The sequence below is a fragment of the Staurois parvus genome, unplaced genomic scaffold (assembly GCF_062004578.1).
Source record: "Staurois parvus isolate SC_StPar_1 unplaced genomic scaffold, SC_StPar_1.0 ptg000527l, whole genome shotgun sequence".
Taxonomy (NCBI): Eukaryota; Metazoa; Chordata; class Amphibia; order Anura; family Ranidae; genus Staurois; species Staurois parvus.
Genome location: NW_028318323.1, coordinates 1,780,001 through 1,799,624, shown reverse-complemented (window position 1 = coordinate 1,799,624; position 19,624 = coordinate 1,780,001). Strand labels below are relative to the sequence as shown.

Genomic DNA, 19,624 nt, shown 5'->3' with positions numbered 1-19,624 from the left:
TGCATGCTTATACTTTTCAGAGGTGTACAATCCTTGTTTTATTGATTGCATGTAATATTCTAATTTTGTGAGATTGTGGATTTGGGGTTTTCATGAGCTGTAAGCCATAATCATCACAATTTATGACAAATCACGGCTTAGACTCACTGCATGCAAAGCAAAATAGTTCATCTCATATATTAGCTTCTCCTTTTAAGTTGCATTACTGAAATAAATGAACTTTTGCACAGTATTCTAATTTTTCGAGTTGTGTATATATGTGTGTGTGTGTGTGTGTGTGTGTGTGTGTGTGTGTGTGTGTGTGTGTGTGTGTGTGTGTATATGTATGTATGTATGTATGTGTATATATATACAGTCATGGCCGAAATTGTTGGCACCCTTGATATTTTTCCTGAAAATCAAGTATTTCACACAAAAAAGGTATTGCATTAACACATGTTTTGCTATACACATGTTTATTCCCTTTGTATGTATTGGAACAAATATAAAACAGAGGCAGAAAAGCAAATATGACATAATGTCACACAAAACCCCAAAAATGGGCTGGACAAAAGTATTGGCACCCTTAACTTAATATTTGGTTGCACACCCTTTGGAAAACATAACTGAAATCAGTCGCTTCCTATAACCATCAATAAGCTTCTGACACCTCTCACCCGGAATTTTGGACCACTCTTCCTTTGCAAACAGCTCCAGGTCTCTCTTATTGGAAGGACACCTTTTCCCAACAGCAATTTTAAGATCTCTCCACAGGTGTTCAATGGGATTTAGATCTGGGCTCATTGCTGGCCACTTCAGAACTCTCCAGCGCTTCTTTGCCATCCATTTCTGAGTGCTTTTTGACGTATGTTTGGGGTCATTGTCCTGCTGGAAGACCCAGGATCTTGGACGCAAACCCAGCTTTCTGACACTGGGCCCTACAGTGCGACCCAAAATCCTTTGGTAATCCTCAGATTTCATGATGCCTTGCACACAGTCAAGGCACCCAGTGCCAGAGGCAGCAAAACAACCCCAAAACATCATTGAACCTCCACCATATTTTACCGTAGGTACTGTGTTTTGTTCTTTGTAGGCCTCATTCCGTTTTCGGTAAACAGTAGAATGATGTGCTTTACCGAAAAGCTCTATCTTGGTCTCATCTGTCCACAAGACGTTTTCCCAGAAGGCTTTTGGCTTACTCAAGTACATTTTGGCAAACTGTAGTCTTGCTTTTTTATGTCTCTGCGTCAGCAGTGGGGTCCTCCTGGGTCTCCTGCCATAGCGTTTCATTTCATTTAAATGTCGACGGATAGTTCGCGCTGACACTGATGCTCCCTGAGCCTGCAGGACAGCTTGAATGTCTTTGGAACATGTTTGGGGCTGCTTATCCACCATCCGGACTATTCTGCGTTGCAATCTTTCATCAATTTTCCTCATCCGTCCACGACCAGGGAGATTAGCTACAGTGCCATGGGTTGCAAACTTCTTGATAATGTTGCGCACTGTGGACAAAGGCAAATCTAGTTCTCTGGAGATGGACTTGTAACCTTGAGATTGTTGATATTTTGCCACAATTTTGGTTCTCAGGTCCTCAGACAGTTCTCGTCTCCTCTTTCTGTTGTCCATGCTTAGTGTGGCACAGACAGACACACAATGCAAAGGTTAAGTGAACGTCTCTCCTTTTTATCTGCTTTCAGGTGTGATTTCTATATTGCCCACACCTGTTACTTGCCCCAGGTGAGTTTACAGGAGCATCACATGCTTGTAACATTCTTATTTATCCGCAGTTGTGAAAGGGTGCCAATACTTTTGTCCAGCCCATTTTTGGAGGTTTGTGTGACATTATGTCGAATTTGCTTTCTTTCCTCCCTTTTTTTGTTTTGTCCCAATACACACAAAGGGAATAAACATGTGTATAGCAAAACATGTGTTAATGCAATACGTTTCGTGAGAAATACATGATTTCCTGGAGAAATATCAAGGGTGCCAACAATTTCGGCCATGACTGTATATATATATATATATATATATATATTCATATATATATTCATATAGTCAGGTCCATAAATATTGGGACATCGACACAATTCTAACATTTTTGGCTCTATACACCACCACCACAATGGATTTGAAATGAAACGAACAAGATGTGCTTTAACTGCAGACTGTCAGCTTTAATTTGAGGGTATTTACATCCAAATCAGGTGAACGGTGTAGGAATTACAACAGTTTGCATATGTGCCTCCCACTTGTTAAGGGACCAAAAGTAATGGGACAAAAAAATAATCATAAATCATACTTTCACTTTTTGATACTTGGTTGCAAATCCTTTGCAGTCAATTACAGCCTGAAGTCTGGAACGCATAGACATCACCAGACGCTGGGTTTCATCCCTGGTGATGCTCTGCCAGGCCTCTAACTGCAACTGTCTTCAGTTCCTGCTTGTTCTTGGGGCATTTTCCCTTCAGTTTTGTCTTCAGCCAGTGAAATGCATGCTCAATTGTATTCAGGTCAGGTGATTGACTTGGCCATTGCATAACATTCCACTTCTTTCCCTTAAACTCTTTGGTTGCTTTTGCAGTATGCTTTGGGTCATTGTCCATCTGCACTGTGAAGCGGTGTCCAATGAGTTCTGAAGCATTTGGCTGAATATGAGCAGATAATATTGCCCGAAACACTTCAGAGCTCATCCTGCTGCTTTTGTCAGCAGTCACATCATCAATAAATACAAGAGAAGCAGTTCCATTGGCAGCCATACATGCCCACGCCATGACACTACCACCAACATGCTTCACTGATGAGGTGGTATGCTTAGGATCATGAGCAGTTCCTTTCCTTCTCCATACTCTTCTCTTCCCATCACTCTGGTACAAGTTGATCTTGGTCTCATCTGTCCATAGGATGTTGTTCCAGAACTGTAAAGGCGTTTTTCGATGTCGTTTGGCAAACTCTAATCTGGCCTTCCTGTTTTTGAGGCTCACCAATGGTTTACATCTTGTGGTGAACCGTCTGTATTCACTCTGGTGAAGTCTTCTCTTGATTGTTGACTTTGACACACATACACCTACCTCCTGGAGAGTGTTCTTGATCTGGCCAACTGTTGTGAAGGGTGTTTTCTTTACCAGGGAAAGAATTCTTCGGTCATCCACCACAGTTGTTTTCCGTGGTCTTCCGGGTCGTTTGGTGTTGCTGAGCTCACCGGGGCGTTCCTTCTTTTTTAGAATGTTCCAAACCATTGTTTTGGCCACGCCTAATGTTTTGCTATCTCTCTGATGGGTTTGTTTTGTTTTTTTAGCCTAATGATGGCTTGCTTCACTGATAGTGACAACTCTTTGGATCTCATCTTGAGAGTTGACAGCAACAGATTTCAAATGCAAATAGCACACTTGAAATGAACTCTGGACCTTTTATCTGCTCATTGTAATTGGGATAACGAGGGAATAACACACACCTGGCCATGGAACAGCTGAGAAGCCAATTGTCCCATTACGTTTGGTCCCTTAACAAGTGGGAGGCACATATGCATACTGTTGTAATTCCTACACCGTTCACCTGATTTGGATGTAAATACCCTCAAATTAAAGCAGACAGTCTGCAGTTAAAGCACATCTCGTTCGTTTCATTTCAAATTCATTGTGGTGGTGTATAGAGCCAACAATGTAGAATTGTGTCGATATCCGAATATTTATGGACCTGACATAAATATATACAGTGGGGCAAAAAAGTATTTAGTCAGCCACGAATTGTGCAAGATCTCCCACTTAAAAAGATGAGAGAGGCCTGTAATTGGCATCATAGGTAGACCTCAACTATGAGAGACAAAATGAGAAAAAAAAATCCAGACAATCACATTGGCTGATTTGGAAAGCATTTATTTGCAAATTATGGTGAAAAATAAGTATTTGGTCACCTACAAACAAGCAAGATTTCTGGCTCTCACAGACCTGTACCTTCTTCTTTAAGAGGCTCCTCTATCCTGCACCCCGTGGGGTCAAAATGATCACAAGAACGGTGAGCAAAAATCCCAGGACCACACGGGGGGGACCTAGTGAATGACCTGCAGAGAGCTGGGACCAACGTAACAAAGGCTACCATCAGTAACACACTATGCCGCCAGGGACTCAGATCCTGCAGTGCCAGACGTGTCCCCCTACTTAAGCCAGTACATGTCTGGGCCCGTCTGAAGTTTGCTAGAGAGCATTTGGATGATCCAGAAGAGGATTGGGAGAATGTCATATGGTCAGATGAAACCAAAATAGAACGGTTTGGTAGAAACACAACTCGTCGTGTTTGGAGGAGAGAGAATGCTGAGTTGCATCCAAAGAACACCATACCTACTGTGAAGCATGGGGGTGGCAACATCATGCTTTGGGGCTGTTTCTCCGCAAAGGGACCAGGACAACTGATCCATGTACAGGACAGAATGAATGGGGCCATGTATCGTGAGATTTTGAGTGCAAACCTCCTTCCATCATCAAGGGCATTGAAGATGAAACGTGGCTGGGTCTTCCAACATGACAATGATCCCAAACATACCGCCTGGGCAACGAAGGAGTGGCTTCGTAAGAAGCATTTCAAGGTCCTGGAGTGGCCTAGCCAGTCTCCAGATCTCAACCCCATAGAAAACCTTTGGAGGGAGTTGAAAGTCTGTGTTGCCCAGCGACAGCCCCAAAACATCACTGCTCTAGAGGAGATCTGCATGGAGGAATGGGCCAACCTACCAGCAACAGTGTGTGCCAACCTTGTGAAGACTTACAGGAAACATTTGACCTCTGTCATTGCCAACAAAGGATATAAAACAAAGTATTGAGATGAACTTTTGTAATTGACCAAATACTTATTTTCCACCATAATTTGCAAATAAATCCTTTCCAAATCAGCCAATGTGATTGTCTGGATTTTTTTTTCTCATTTTGTCTCTCATAGTTGAGATCTACCTATGATGCCAATTACAGGCCTCTCTCATCTTTTTAAGTCGAAGAACTTGCACAATTGGTGGCTGACTAAATTCTTTTTTGCCCCACTGTATATAATCTTTACAACCTGATCCTATTTCTCCTTTTGAACTTCCAAATTCTGTTTTATGCATGACATGAGTTCAAAATATTCTTTTACTCTTTGTGGTTTTGTATTGGCTTAGAAGAGCTTGGAGTTTTGATTTGCTATACCTGTGTGTATAAGAATGCAATATATGTTCCCCAGTGAATACTGTACTGAAATCATATTTTGCTGATTGTGCAGGATGGGACACAGACATCTGACTGGGTATCTGCAGCTACGTTATTGGGCACTGGAAAATAGAGATGCTGCAGGGACATCCCCCTATATAACCCCTTCATCTCCCAGTTGGCCTCCTTTTTCAAGCAAGCAATAGAGAGCTCTTAAGAACAGATAGGAGGATCCAGTACGGTACCCCTATCTGCTTATAGGCAGTTCGGTTTTAACTGCCTAGTGTTAGGACTTAGATCCTAGCTTCCTGCTGGGACCTGTGGTTCAACAGTTTTTTTTGTTTTTTATTCCCCCCTCCGATTCCTCACATAGCCAGGAAGATTCCTCCTGCCCCTGTTGCTGTGCAACATGGTCTTGCTGGCTGCACTCATTACCTCTGTGCGGGAAACTTTGACAATTGAGGATACTTCTGGGGCTGCTGAGGAAGTGGCTGTCCCTTTTTTTTTTTTTTTTTTTTTTTTTTTTTTTTTCTCGCAATCCAGCTTGTTCTGCTAAGGTTTTTCTTTATCTTGCCTATGTTGATGAATTTATTTACAAAAATTGGGAATGCTCAAAGTGCCCTTTTTCCAGTTAAAAAACTTTTTTTGGTGTGTTTTACTCCTTTGAGGAGGTCCTCCTGAAGAAGTGGACCTTTCCTGTCATGGACCCTCATCCATAAATGGATGATCTCATCCATGTAAGCTGATACGGCTGCTGGATAGCTTCAGCTTCTGAAAAACAGTTGCTTGGTGAATCACCAGATTTAAATAGAATCGAGAAAGCCAAAACAAGTTTAGCTAATACAGCAATCACAAAAAAGAATTGGTAAGCTGCAATATACTAAATGTTTGCTTTTGGGTTTACTACTGCTTTAAGTGTTTGCCTATGGACCAGAGGTCTAAGAAAATGATGGCCGATATAGACCTTCTAGGGTGAGTAGTTCTTTGGTTCAACCCTGGATGACATAATCAAGAATCTTACAGGAGGTAAGAGTACCTTTCTCCTGCAGTCCAGGAAAGTTAAGTAGCTGCATCACAAACAGGGTCCCCCCTCCTCCTCTGTACACAAGTGGTTTTTTCATTTACCAGGCTCCACAGACAAGGGATGCAAGCCCTTTAAGGCTCCTTTGGGTGGCACAAACCACTCCTGGCTTGGCAAGCCCTCCTCGACATAGAGTTGCCCCCACCCCTTTCAAGGTTTCCTTGAAGTTGTTTCCTTCGTTGGTTCACGGATATGTGGACCGCTCTGCTTTCTGACAACTAGGTCTGCAAACTGATTCAGTTAGGTTTCATAATAGAATTTCTTTCTGCCAGACAAGGTATTTTTTTCCAATCTTCATCTCACTGTTTTGTTTGCAGGCTTTTTACAGGGTGATGCAGGATCTGCTTCTCCAGGGCATGACAGCCCTGGTTGCAGACCCAGAGCGGTTTCAGGTTTTCACTCTAACCTGTTTACAGTTCCAACAAAGGAAGAAGTACATCCGATACTGGACATCAAGGCCCAGGATTAAGTTCAAGATGGACTCCATCTCTTCGATGGTGGCCTCCCTGCATCAGTGGATTTCCTGGCCTCCATAGACATTAAGGATGTGTACTTTCCCACATTCCCATCTGTGCCGAGCACCAGCACTTCCTGCACTTTCCGGTAGGGAACGAGCATTATTAGCTTGTATTTTGTCTTGTCTCCACTCCCCGTGTGTTTACTAAGGTGCTGGCTTCAGGCCTGGCATTGCTGAGACAGTGGATGATTGCCGTAATAGACCATCTAGACCAGGGGTCTGCAACCTTTAAGACATAAAGAGCCACTTGGACCCGTTTCCGAGAGGGAAAAAAAGACTGGGAGCCGCAAAACCATTGCAACATTTAAAACAAATCCGACACTGCATATATTGCAAAAAGCGCTCTTGTCATGAAGGGGGTTTAAGGGCCCAGTAAGCAAAGGGTTAATCAGGGCCACAGTGTATCGTCATAATCACAATCATAGCCTTAGGTCAGTGGTGGGCAACCTTTTTTTTTCAACTGAGCCAAATCTCGCCAAAATCTCGATTGAAATTTATTTTGAGAGCCACATTTTTAAAACTGAAAATACATCCCCCACATAGTAATTCATCCCCCACATAGTAATTCATCCCCCCTATAGTAATTCATCCCCCCTATAGAGTCAATTCACTTACCTTTGCTCCGCGCGTTCCTCTCGCCGTGTTCCCGCGCCGTTCTGGTCTTCAGGGCGGACTGTGAGAGGAGAGGAGTTCGTCACGCTGCCCCGCCTACATCCTAACAGCCAATGTTTGCCACGCTCCGCGGGCCGGATTAAAAGGTCCACCGGGCCGTAGTTTGCTCATTGCTGGGCTAGCTGCAGAGTCCTGACTTTTGGGGCGGCCGCCCGAGAGGAGGGAGGGGAGCGGGCGCCCGGCACACAGAAGAGCCGTGGCTTGCCGGCCACTGGAGCCGCGGGTTGCCGACACCCGATCTAGACGATCAGAATCTTGCTGTGCGCTGATGGACAACGTGGCAATCACCATGCACACTTGCAGGAGTTAGGCTGGGTGTTTTAAATCTCAAGAAGTCTGCTCTGACCAAGACCAAGCGTCTTAAATATATGAGGCTGATCCTTGACTCAATGCTGGCCAAGGTGTTCTGTGATGGAACGCCTGTCACCCAGATTGGGTGATTCCATCAGAGAACTGCTTCCTCGCCACTGGGACACAGGACCAAGATATTATAGCTGGGCATTGCACCCCAGACTAGACGAGACTAGCTTAGATGCCAAACTGGGACTGTATATAAGCAGAGACTTGTGGTACTCTGCCCCGCTGCCAGCGCTTCAGCTGGGATCAAGAGTTCTACTGTAATGGCCTGCTGCTGTGGTGAATGGCTGCTCGCTCCCTGGAGCTCCGGATGTGCTGTTGTTGCTGGACAGAGGTCAGTGGTGCTCTGCTCTGATGCCAGCTCTAACGCTGGGAAACCAAATAAAAATTCAGTGGCCTCGCACAAATCCTCCAGGGACACTGATTGTTGTAGGCAGAGGTCAGCAGCGCTCTGCCTTGATGCCAGCTCTTCTGCTGAAAGCTCACTGGGTTGTGCCCCTTTAGCAGAAAAGTGTATTAAATCCCTAGTCTCTGAGATTGCTGAAAATCCAAGGCACAGGCTGGCGGGTCGTGGGCCTAGTGCCAGTGCTTCGGCGGGTGACTCATAAGTCATAACATCCATGAGTACTTGGGCATACTGTTGAGCTTCGTCAAAGTCTTTTATATGCTTGTTCCAGCTCCCATTCTTGTGTAACTACACTCTGTTCCATATTATTATGCAAATTCTATTTAAATGTCACAAAGATTAAATATTTTGTTTTTCAGTGTAACTCATGGATGGCATTGTGTGTCAGGGCTCTTTTGATCACTGAAAACAATCTCGGACACTTGTGATAATTAGATTGGCAGGTGAGCCCAATTTAAGGAAAAACTAATAAAGGAGGGTGTTCCACATTATTAACCAGAGCACCATTTTCAAGCAATATGGGGAAGAAAAAATCTCTCTGCTGCCGAAAAGAGTGAAATAGTTCAATGCCTTGGACGAGGTACGAAAACATTAGATATTTCACGAAAACTTAAGCGTGAACATCACGCTATTAAGAGGTTTGTGGCTGATTCAGAGCACAGACTGATTCGTGCAGATAAAGGCACATTGAGGAAGATTTCTGCCAGATCTATGCAACGGATCAAGAGAGCAGCTGCTAAAATACCATTACATAGCAGCAAACAGATATTTGAAGCTGCTGGTGTCTCGAGTCCCACTGACATCAAGGTTCTACACCTTGATGTCCGTGGGACTCGAGACACCAGCAGCTTCAAATATCTGTTTGCTGCTATGTAATGGTATTTTAGCAGCTGCTCTCTTGATCCATTGCATAGATCTGGCAGAAATCTTCCTCAATGTGCCTTTATCTGCACGAACCAGTCTGTGCTCTGAATCAGCCACAAACCTCTTAATAGCGTGATGTCCTCCAGAGTCCTGCAACTGTTCATAAACCTCCTATTCGGCCACCACTAACCAATGCTGACAAGCAGAAACGGCTGCATTGAGCAGAAAAATACATGAAGACTAATTTTCAAACAGTCCTGTTCACTGATGAGTGCCGTGCAACCCTGGATGGTCCAGATGGATGGAGTAGTGGATGGTTGGTGGACGGCCACCGTTTCAACAAGGCTGCGATGTCAGCAAGGCGGTGGTGGAGTCATGTTTTGGGCCGGAATCATGGGAACAGAGCTGGTCGGCCCCCTTAGGGTCCCCGAAGGTGTAAAGATGACCTCTGCAAAGTATGTGGAGTTTATGACTGACCACTTTCTTCCCTGGTACAGAAGGAAGAACTATGCTTTCCGTAATAAAATCATCTTCATGCATGACAATGCACCATCTCATGCTGCAAAGAATACCTCTGCATCAATAGCTGCTATGGGGATAAAAGGAGAGAGTCATGGTGTCTCCTGACCTCAATCCTATTGATAACCTTTGGAGCATCCTCAAGCAAAAGAACTATGAGGCTGGGAGGCAGTTTACATCCAAACAGCAACTCTGGGAGGCTATTCTGACATCTTGCAAACAAATTCAAGCAGAAACTGTCCAAAAACTCACAAGTTCAATGGATGCAAGACTTGTGAAGCTGCTATCAAATAAGGGGCCCTATGTTACAATGTAACGTGACCTGTTAAAATGTTTAAAAAGTTAAAATGTTGTTAAAAGTTTGATTGAAATAGCTTTTGATTTCAGTAAATATGCTGCAAACACAACAAATGACAATTTTCAGTTCTTTACAACCTATAAAGTGTTTTGAAACTTACTGTGTGTAATAATTTGGAACAGTGCATTGTAAGTTTTTTATGTTTAACAAAAATCCTGTTATTAGGAGGTTTGTTCAATAAAATTTGAATTGTACTCTTAATAGTTGATAACATGAGAATTATGCTGACTGTTATTTACATCAATTATTTAGGTAAATGAGAAAAATATAATTTGCATAATAATTTGGAACAAGGTGTATAAAGTCCAAGTCAGGGCTCAATCCAAGCTCACTGGGAAGTTTCAACTCCCTAACTTCTCGATTTTCCTCCCATTTCCACTCTGCTGCACTACCGGATTATGGATCCTCCTGAAGCATCTCAAATATCAATCCCGGGCCGCCGAAGCAGCGCCCGATACCCATCGTCCAGCACTATTTGTGTATGGACCAGCCTATACAGCTCCATAATCCATTCCTCCCAAGGATTCTTTCCTAGGAATGGTGTATGCAAGTTCAGCTGCTGCCAGTACCTATCTAGGAATGTAGGGAGAATCTTTCCATATTAGTCTTGCTACACTTGGAGAGCCTCCATCCAGAGCTTCCGGCAGATAGCTTCTCTCAATTCCAGCATGTCCTGGGCAGAACCAGGCTCTCCTGGTTGATATTCTCTTGTATTCGTCACTGGAAGTCCGCTTCCATGGCAACAGACTCCTGGAACACTTCTTCGACATCACCCGACACTGGGTCCTGGTGGTGGTTTCGATGTTCCAGACTGGAGGAAGCATCCCCCTGCTTGCCATCAAATGTGACGGAACACCTGTCACCCCGATTTGGTGATTCTATCCGAGAACTGCTTCCTCGTCACTTTTGACACAGGACCAAGGTATTAAAGCTGAGTAATTGCACCAAAAACATGACAAGACTAGCTTAGATGCCAAACAAGAGCTCTTTATTGAACAGAAAACACAGGTTTTATACGCTCCAGAAATCCAGAAATAGGACCCACCCCCTCAGGAACATTAAAGCAAATATTTAGACTTTGAGATCCCACACGGATTAGATAATGAGGTGAAGCTGACATCAGTCTGATCCTATCATGTAGGCACCTCCAGAAGGAATTGCCAGCAAACAATAGTTGACTCAATTAACTCCATTAACAATGGGAATGCAGACCTGGGAGGCACACAATGGGAGAAGATGGCAAATACATAACACCTTAATAAACAGATTAGAGCCAGAGTCCTCAATGTGAGGTTGTTTTGCTGATTTATCAACATAATCTTAGAGTCTCTGAGTCTAGGTAGGAGGGGGGTTACATAGATACATAGTATGGCTGAAAAAAGACACGACTATCCAGTTCAACCATAAAAAAATTATAATCCTATACCCACAGTTGATTCAGAGGAAGGGAAAAAACTCCCAGCAAAGCATGATCCAATTTGCTCTTGCAGGGAAAAAAAATTCCTTTCTGATCCCTCGAGAAGCAATTGGCTATTCCCTGGATCAACTTTACCTATAAATGTTAGTATCCAGTTATATTCTGTGTATCTAAGAGAGAATCTAGGCCTTTTTTTAAGGCATGCACTGAGCTGGCCAGAACCAACTCTTGAGGGAGTCTATTCCACATTTTCACAGCTCTCACTTTGAAGAAACCTTCCGTGTTTGGAGATTACGTCTGGAGGAAAATAAATATAAAGAGTGCCCCCCTTGTCCTCTGTGATGACCTCAGGGTAAATAGCTCTACACCGAGTTCACTCGGTGAGCCAGTCAGTGCTAGTTTGGGCCAGACACCCCAAATCTGTATCTTGGTCCTCCAGTTCTCAGAGTCTGTGTTTTGGGGAGACATGGTTGACATTGATTTGTACCCTCATTCAAGGGGTTTGACATTTAGCTCCTATAGTGTAATCTCTTTTGCCACCATGGGACCTGATTCTGGTTCTTCAAAGGACCCCTTTGAGAAAATTAGGGATCTTCCCTCATTCTTTTCCAGAAGGTCACCCTTTTGGTTGCCATCATTTCTGCCTCCCTTTTTGGTTTTACACAGAAATAAAGTGGTTCTCCGTCCACATATCTCCTTCTTCTGAAGGTGGTGTCCGATTTTCACCTGAATGAGGAAATTTTCCTGCCTTCCCTATGACCACACTCTTCGCATCTTAGAGGCTGCGGAACACTTCTTGGATGTGGTCTGGGTGGCTCATGTCTACCTATCTGCTATGGCTTTCTTTCAGAGATCAGATGCTCTTTTTGTGATTTTAGATGGCCCAAGAAAAGGCCTGGCAGCATCCTCTGTTCTATTTCTTGATGAATCAAGCGGACGGTTTTCCAGGCTTCTCCTTTACAGCACACTCTACCTACCAGGGTGGTTAGTGCATCTTGGGCATTGCAATATCGGGCATATGTGCCTCAAGTTTTCAAGGTTGCTACCTTGTTGTGCACACCTTTACAAAGTTTGGCAAAGTTGTTTACCCAGCTTTGTTTAAAGTGTCTTGTTCATCTTTGGGGGGGGGGGGGGCTCTTGCGTGCTCTTCTCTGGTTTCCCACCCTACATTGAGGCAATTCTTTGGGACATTCCTATGGTCAAGAATATGGAAGAACTGTGTCTGTCATGGAACATAAGAGAAAACAGGATTTTTTTTTTTTTTTTGTTACTGTAAAATCAATTTCTCTGAGGTCATTGACTGACACAGCAGCTTTGTGATGAACTGAGCTGTCCATAGCAGAGAGGGGGTTTACTACCAGTTAGGACTGCCCATAGACGGCTCTGTGTTGTTTTTATTTTTTTTTTCTCTGCCTAGTGTCCTACTCCTAAAGGTGGTGCTTGACCCTATGGTCAAGAATATGGAAGATCTGTCAGTGTGCCAGTTAACACAGAGAGAGGATCTTACAGTGAGTAAAAAAAAAAAAAAAGTTTTCCTGATCACATAGTACATCACACAGGCTTCTTTAAAGCACTCCAACTGAATGGTGGGCAGTAGAGCAAACAATGCCAATAAGTTGAACAGAAACCTGTCAAGAAGCGCTTGATTGGCACAGAGAGCAAAAACAGATGCTTGTTTTTAAAAAAGACTCCCAAACTGTTTCCCAAACTGCAATATACCACTGCTATCTGCTGGCTGGTGTTAACTGTGAGGTGGATATTCAGGATAACAGACATTTTTGAGAAGTTTTGTAAATACTCCATGAAATAAAATCCTAATTCATGAGTAATGTAGGTTTTTTTTTTTATGGATATTTATCTAGTCTCCAAAAAATCCAAACACCAGCAATATTTGTTTTATGCCTTGAGCATTTTGATGTAAAAAAATTGAGAAGTGAAAAATGGAGTTACACTAAGGAAGGCCATACATTATTCTTTTTTTTTTTTTTTTTGTCTGTTCAACCAGCAAGTTTGAATGAAAAAAATTGACCCGCTTCCCCCACCCACACACTTAATGTGGATGGAGGGGAATCCTCCCCACTGAGTCACTATTCATACAACAGGGAACCTCCCAGTCACTGATTGATCGGGAAAAATCTGATGGGCTCGTTGTACAGAAATCGATCAGTAATGCCTTAACTAATGCAGCTTACTAAATTGACCTATTAATAACAAGACAGCATATGAATGTTTTGACTTAGGAATGAGACCTTTGTAACCTTTTATAGTAATATTAACTGAAATCCAAAGAAAACATAAAAACCAAAAGAAACCAAAAACAGTGGACTAAAAAAAAAAATATGAATAAAATTAATAAATGACAAGAATCCAAAACTAAAAATAAAGAAAACAAAAAAGCAGAAGCAAGCTATATATAAATACCCTTAGATGACTATATATAAGGCTATTCCTTATTGTTTACAGCGCTATTTTTTTCCCCCAAATTCCTTAACTACCTTTTAAAATGGGATCCGGATCAAGCTTGGATGACTCCCTCGTGGAATGAAATACATAGTCCAAATTTAAATTTCTGTTAGGAAATTTAAAGATTCCATAGCTGCGAAGATAAGAGTACTCCTAGTGTGTACCAGACAAGATTATATTCGTTACCCCACTCTGCTCTTAATGGTAACTGCAATCCAAACAAAAAGTAAAAAAAAAAATTATCTCAAAAAATGAATAAAATTAATAAATGGTGATGATAAAAATCGAAAACCAAAAACAAACAACAATGCAAAAAAGCAGCAGCTGTATATAAATATCCTTAAATGACCATAAATATAAGGCTAAACCTTTTTGTATACAGCGCTGTATACAGTAAGGACGTAATTGAGATGTCACATTGACATGACATAAAGCTCAATTGCTGACTGCGTGGTGCGAGGTATTGCAATGCCTCACACTGCGCTATGCTGGAAAAATAAGTACTGCATGCAGTATTTTTTTTTTTTTTTTTTTTTTTTTTTTTTTTGAACACCTCGCACTACCACAATGTAGTGGTTTGAACTGGGCAGATATAAGACACTGCATGTAGTGTGACTGGGCCCTAAGGTGGATATTTATTAGAACTGGTGCACTCAGAATCTGGTGCAGCTGCATACACATTGACCTGTCCACCTGTGTGTACTAAATTACACACAGGTTTACTCTATTTACTAATTAGGTGATTTATGAAGGCAATTGGTTCCACTAGATTCTAGTTAGGCGTATTAGAGAAAAGGGAGCTGAATACAAATGCACACCACGCTTTTCAGATATTTATTTGTACAAAAATGTAAAAACCATTTATCATTTTTCTTCCACTTCACAATTATGTGCCACTTGGTGTTGGTCTATCCCATAAAATCCCAATAAAATACATTTACATTTTTGGTTGTAACATGACAAAATGTGGAAAATGTCAAGAGGTATGAATACTTTTTCAAGACGTAGATTTCCAAACTGTTAAGTTTTAAACCTTGGCCTTTGTTAAAATCGTATCTTAATTTTTTTTTTTTCTAGTGTTTGCTTTGTTTTTAAATGACTGACTTTTTTTGTTTGTTTCTAACTAGGCATTACGTGTGATGGCTAAAATAATGCGAGAATGTTGGTATGCCAATGGGGCAGCACGACTTACTGCTTTACGCATCAAGAAAACACTATCACAGCTTAGCCAGCAAGAAGGCATAAAGATGTAGTTTAGCACCCTGGACGAATTATTCTAAATTTTACCTATTTGGTTCACCTGATCTGAAGATTCATTGTTCTACCTCACTGAGGGAACTGCCCGAAATTGCTGCCTTTTTGAAACGTCATAGGATAAACATGAAGCTCAATGCATATATACAGCAAAGAGTATAGTCCTCGCTTATACTGTATGTTGTAATCTCCATCTTCCCAAAACATTTTGGAAATGTGTATTATTATTATTATTTTTAGTACCAATGATAATGCTGTTTTTTTTATATATAATTCATATGTGCACCCCACCTTGTGCCATTTTTGTTTGTTTGTTTTTTTTTTTTAATGTACTGGTGCTTTTAAATTGTAAGTTTTCTGTTCAGCTTAATTCACATAGTCAAAGCCTTTAAAAGTCATGTTGCTCAAATACCTCGTGGTGTTTTCTGGATATCTCTTATGCAACTTCCTTTTATATACAGTATACAATACTACTTGCCTTCAAAATTAATTGTATTACCAGTAAGTGCCACACAGTTTGTATTTATGTATGTGTACACTTTTTTTTTTTTTTTTTTTTATTAAGTACTCAATATTATGCAACATTTTAAAGGTGTACAACAAAAATAGCTACAAAAAAAAAGTTGAACAGCTTTCTAAATTCATGTTTGTCTATAGTTCTTCAGAATTCTTTTGGTGAATCATCTAAATACAAAGTCCTGCTAAAAGTGATATAGGTTTTGAGTGTACAGCAATGACTGGCAGGGGGTAATATTAAAGTAATAAATCCTAGAGCATGGTATACCTTGACATCATTGGTCTGCAGGAAGGCAGCCAAGATTTTAACTGCCTTTTAGGGAGGTTAATTGGTGTGGATAGAAGCTGTCTATAGCTATTGGCTGGTATTGAATTTTCTGTTGTCCACCCAAAATAGATATCGGTTTTGGTTGGACTTGGACATGCACCATTTCACCATTTGATCTTTGTTAGTTATGTTGTAGATTTGCACATTGTAAATATGTTTGTCCTCCTATATGTGTACTTGGGATGATGGCACAACATAAGGGCATAATGATCACTTTAAAAAAAATATGCCGGGGGGGTGTAAGAAAAGAAAATTATTTCTATGCACAAGTCAAAAGCCACCTTGGTGTTCCTGGCACTTGTTGGTGTTGCTTGTTACCATGCTAATGTTGTCTGTTTAAAATTGTATTCCCTATACAGTTAAACATTTGAGAAATATTCATGTATTCATATACAAAACGCAAATATGCTTTTTATACTACCTACAATTAGCACCAGATGTAAATGAAAGCAATGAGAACATTATTGCCCAGAATTTAATTTGCAATGTTTAATGTCTAAAGATTGGTTGCAGTTTAAAAAAAAAACTAAAACAAGCTATAAGTAACTATAAAAAAAAAACAGCTGTATATATATATATATATATATATATATATATATATATATATATATATATATATATATATATATATAATCAGTGGTTCCAAAAATGAGGTTTACTAGTTACCAGTACTACTCACTGAAAGATTACACCCATTGTAAATGTGTTGCAGGTACATTATAGGGACATTTATTTTTTATTATCCAGCATCTTGGGAAAAACCTCTAACTTGATGTGTATCCTTTTAATAGAAAAGAAAGCAGTTATTGTGCTGCATTGTTAAATATTTTGGTAGGCAGAATTATTTTACGTACTCTTCAAGGGAAGCTACTGGAGCTGTGCTTTTTCCCAATGAAAAGCCTGCTTGCTAAATGAGCTAAAATATTTGCACCAAGATTATGTCCTACAATGATAAATTAGTGAGGATCATGTTGAATTTTTTAAACCCTCTGTATTTTAATGCTTGTTCCAAACCAGTAACATTAAGCATTTGAATTTTTCTTCACCCAATTATGTTTACTCAAGATTGTTTTAAGGTTTTGTGCTATTTTTTCTTTTGTTTATTCCTATGATTTAAATGTTCCCCAGATTGATATTTTCTGCATAAATGTTTTATCTATGCAGCAGTTATTGGTATAGTACTGTCACACCTTAATGTAAAGAGTAAAAGAGTAGTATGATACAGAGATATATAACAACTTGCCTAATACAAAATGAGTGGAGAATGAACACAGTTTAATTTTTTTTTCCCCAAAAAGGTGGAGTCTGTTTGCAAATTTGGCAAATTAAATATATTTCACAGTTTGTTATGCAAGCAACCCAGGTAAAAATGTAATTTTCAGGGGTATGAAAATGTTTTTTCATGTTGGTAAAAAAAAAAGTGATGTTTACACCAAATTGGGTACCTATGCAAGTTTTAAGCATACGACACTGACTGTCGCAAATACAAAAAAAAGTTCAAAACTTTCTTGCTGTGTAGTGTGTAAAGATACATAACTAGATATCTATACAGTTCAGGACACAGACAGCCTATTCATACACCATGGATTATAGGCTGTTACTTTCAGCTGCCTGGACATTGGCAAGCTTTTGAGGACACATCCCTGTGGGGCCCCTCCCCTTTAACCCTTCCCTATTCTGAGTCCCAAGTGGCTAGTGCCTGAAGTTGATGGACCTTTTGTCTTTCCTGGAGAAATCAGCTAGATTATTTTTTTTTTCTTTTCTTAGAATTCTTCAGTCAACACCTCACTGTATTCTACCACGTACACAGAAGCAATGTATCCAGATCGATACAACCGTGGTAATACCTTGGGAGCCATAACTAGACTACACACTGTCGATCTTTGCTTTTGGGCATTGAATCCTGCATAAGGCATCATTTTATCACTTGGTCCAACATGTTGGGTTATCCAAAAGGTGCTATAGAGGTCCAGGACCATGGTCCATTACAGTGGAGTCCAGTCCCTGAAAACACCTTTGGGGTATGCTCACCACTATGCACAAAGACTTGACTTTATATACCATCCAGCATCAGGGATAGGCAAGACCGAGCCACCCTGCATCTCTGTCCATTAATGGAAAATTGGGGCTCTGTTTTGAATGTATTCATTTCACAGTGCAGACTTTTCAAACTTGCCTAAAATCCAACCACTCAGAGCTCAGTCTCAGGTGGATGGTTACATATTTTAATGCCGCTAGAACCCTTAAAGGTACTGAGGTGCTTCATCCCACCCTTTCACCATTAGGATTATTTGCAGGATGGTTTACACCTGGGTTACTGTGTACTCCTAAACACGCTTACCCCGTCTTCTGCACTCTATTTACCCCACAGGGAAATGCCATCACTTCTAGCTATGGCAGATACCTGGCAAAAGGGAGCCAATTCAAACAGTTGGTGTACATTCGCTCTGCTGGAGGACCGCACAGCACTCAACCAAAGAGTGACAGTGCGTCCCTTGCAATGGAGCAAGACTCGGTTTTAACTGGTCTCCACATCTGATTCTAGCTGTATTTCAGGCATGCAACAACCTGCCTACTTGATAAAAACAAAATTTACTGCATCTGTCACAAATCCTTGGACAGAATATGGCCTTAATACAGCCATTTTTGTCCAGGGCTCAGAAATGCCCCATGTCTTATCCGATTCTCATTTCTCAACCAGATTCAAGCACTGATGTGCCAATTAAGGATGCAGAATCAGAAGAGAATGTTGAAGTAGTGTTGGAGAAAGTTTCTTTTCACTCACATTGCCAATGTATTGAAGAGGGCGCTTCATGCAATAGGCTTGCTTTACATTTTGCTTCTGTCTGGGTCACAGTTGTCCCATACCTGTAGCTTCAGTTGGTAGTTTCAAAGTGTACAAGATAGAGATCAATACTGTACCACCTTGCCACTTTCATTTTTCAAATCAACCAAAAACTGTCCAAGGACAGTAATATTTAAAGAATGCCCTGAACCACCTCTTGTCTCAGGGGAGACTTTGTAACATCCCAGGACAAATTCAAGGGATTTTACTCAGATCTGTTCACAGTAACAAAGCCCAACAGGGGTATTCATCCTATTCTGAACCTAAAATCTTGTCGCATTCCATTATTTCTCATGGAATCCACAAGGTCAGTAATTGTCTCTTTGACAAGGGAACACGTGACATCTGTGGACATCCAAAATGCCCATCCGCATGTGCCCACATGATGAGGTGGCTCATCAGTGATTTCTGTGCTTTGCAGTGGCAGACAGCTACTTCCAGCTAGTTGCACAGCCCTTCAGCCGGTCCTCTGTGCCCAGGGTATTCACAAATGTTTTGGCACCCTTGCTTGCCTGACTCAGGACATCCAAGTGACAGGCTGTCTAGATGACCTGCTGAAGGATTTGTTTCCCGTGCAACTCTCAGCAACTATCAAAGAGACAATTCAGCTGCTTCAGCCCTTGGCTGGATGATTAGTTTCAATACATTTGCTCTCCAGCCTTCTCTGCAACTAGAATATTTGAGTATAATGCTGACATACATCCCAAGCAAAAGTCTTTATACTTGACTACTTGGTTCCAAGAGAAATTTCACAGTGAGGTTTGAAATAAGAGTTCTGGGTATAGTGGCTGGTGGCAGTACCTTTCATCCAATTCCACTCAAGAACGTTCCAACTAAACATTCTGTCTGTAGGAAAAGAAGCAGGCTCTTTCCCTATACT

The 19,624-nt window shown here is 41.2% G+C and overlaps 1 protein-coding gene across 1 annotated transcript in view; it reads left to right on the top strand.

The window, feature by feature from the left end:
• LOC149451653 (TGF-beta receptor type-1) overlaps window positions 1-19,624 on the top strand; it is a 74,158-nt gene that overhangs the window by 51,416 nt on the left and 3,118 nt on the right. The window contains exon 5 of the mRNA XM_089690364.1: window positions 14,929-19,624. This exon is cut by the window's right edge and continues 3,118 nt beyond it. Within this exon, the coding sequence (XP_089546490.1) occupies window positions 14,929-15,054 (126 nt within the window). The 3' untranslated portion in view covers window positions 15,055-19,624. The remainder of the gene's footprint in view (window positions 1-14,928) is intronic.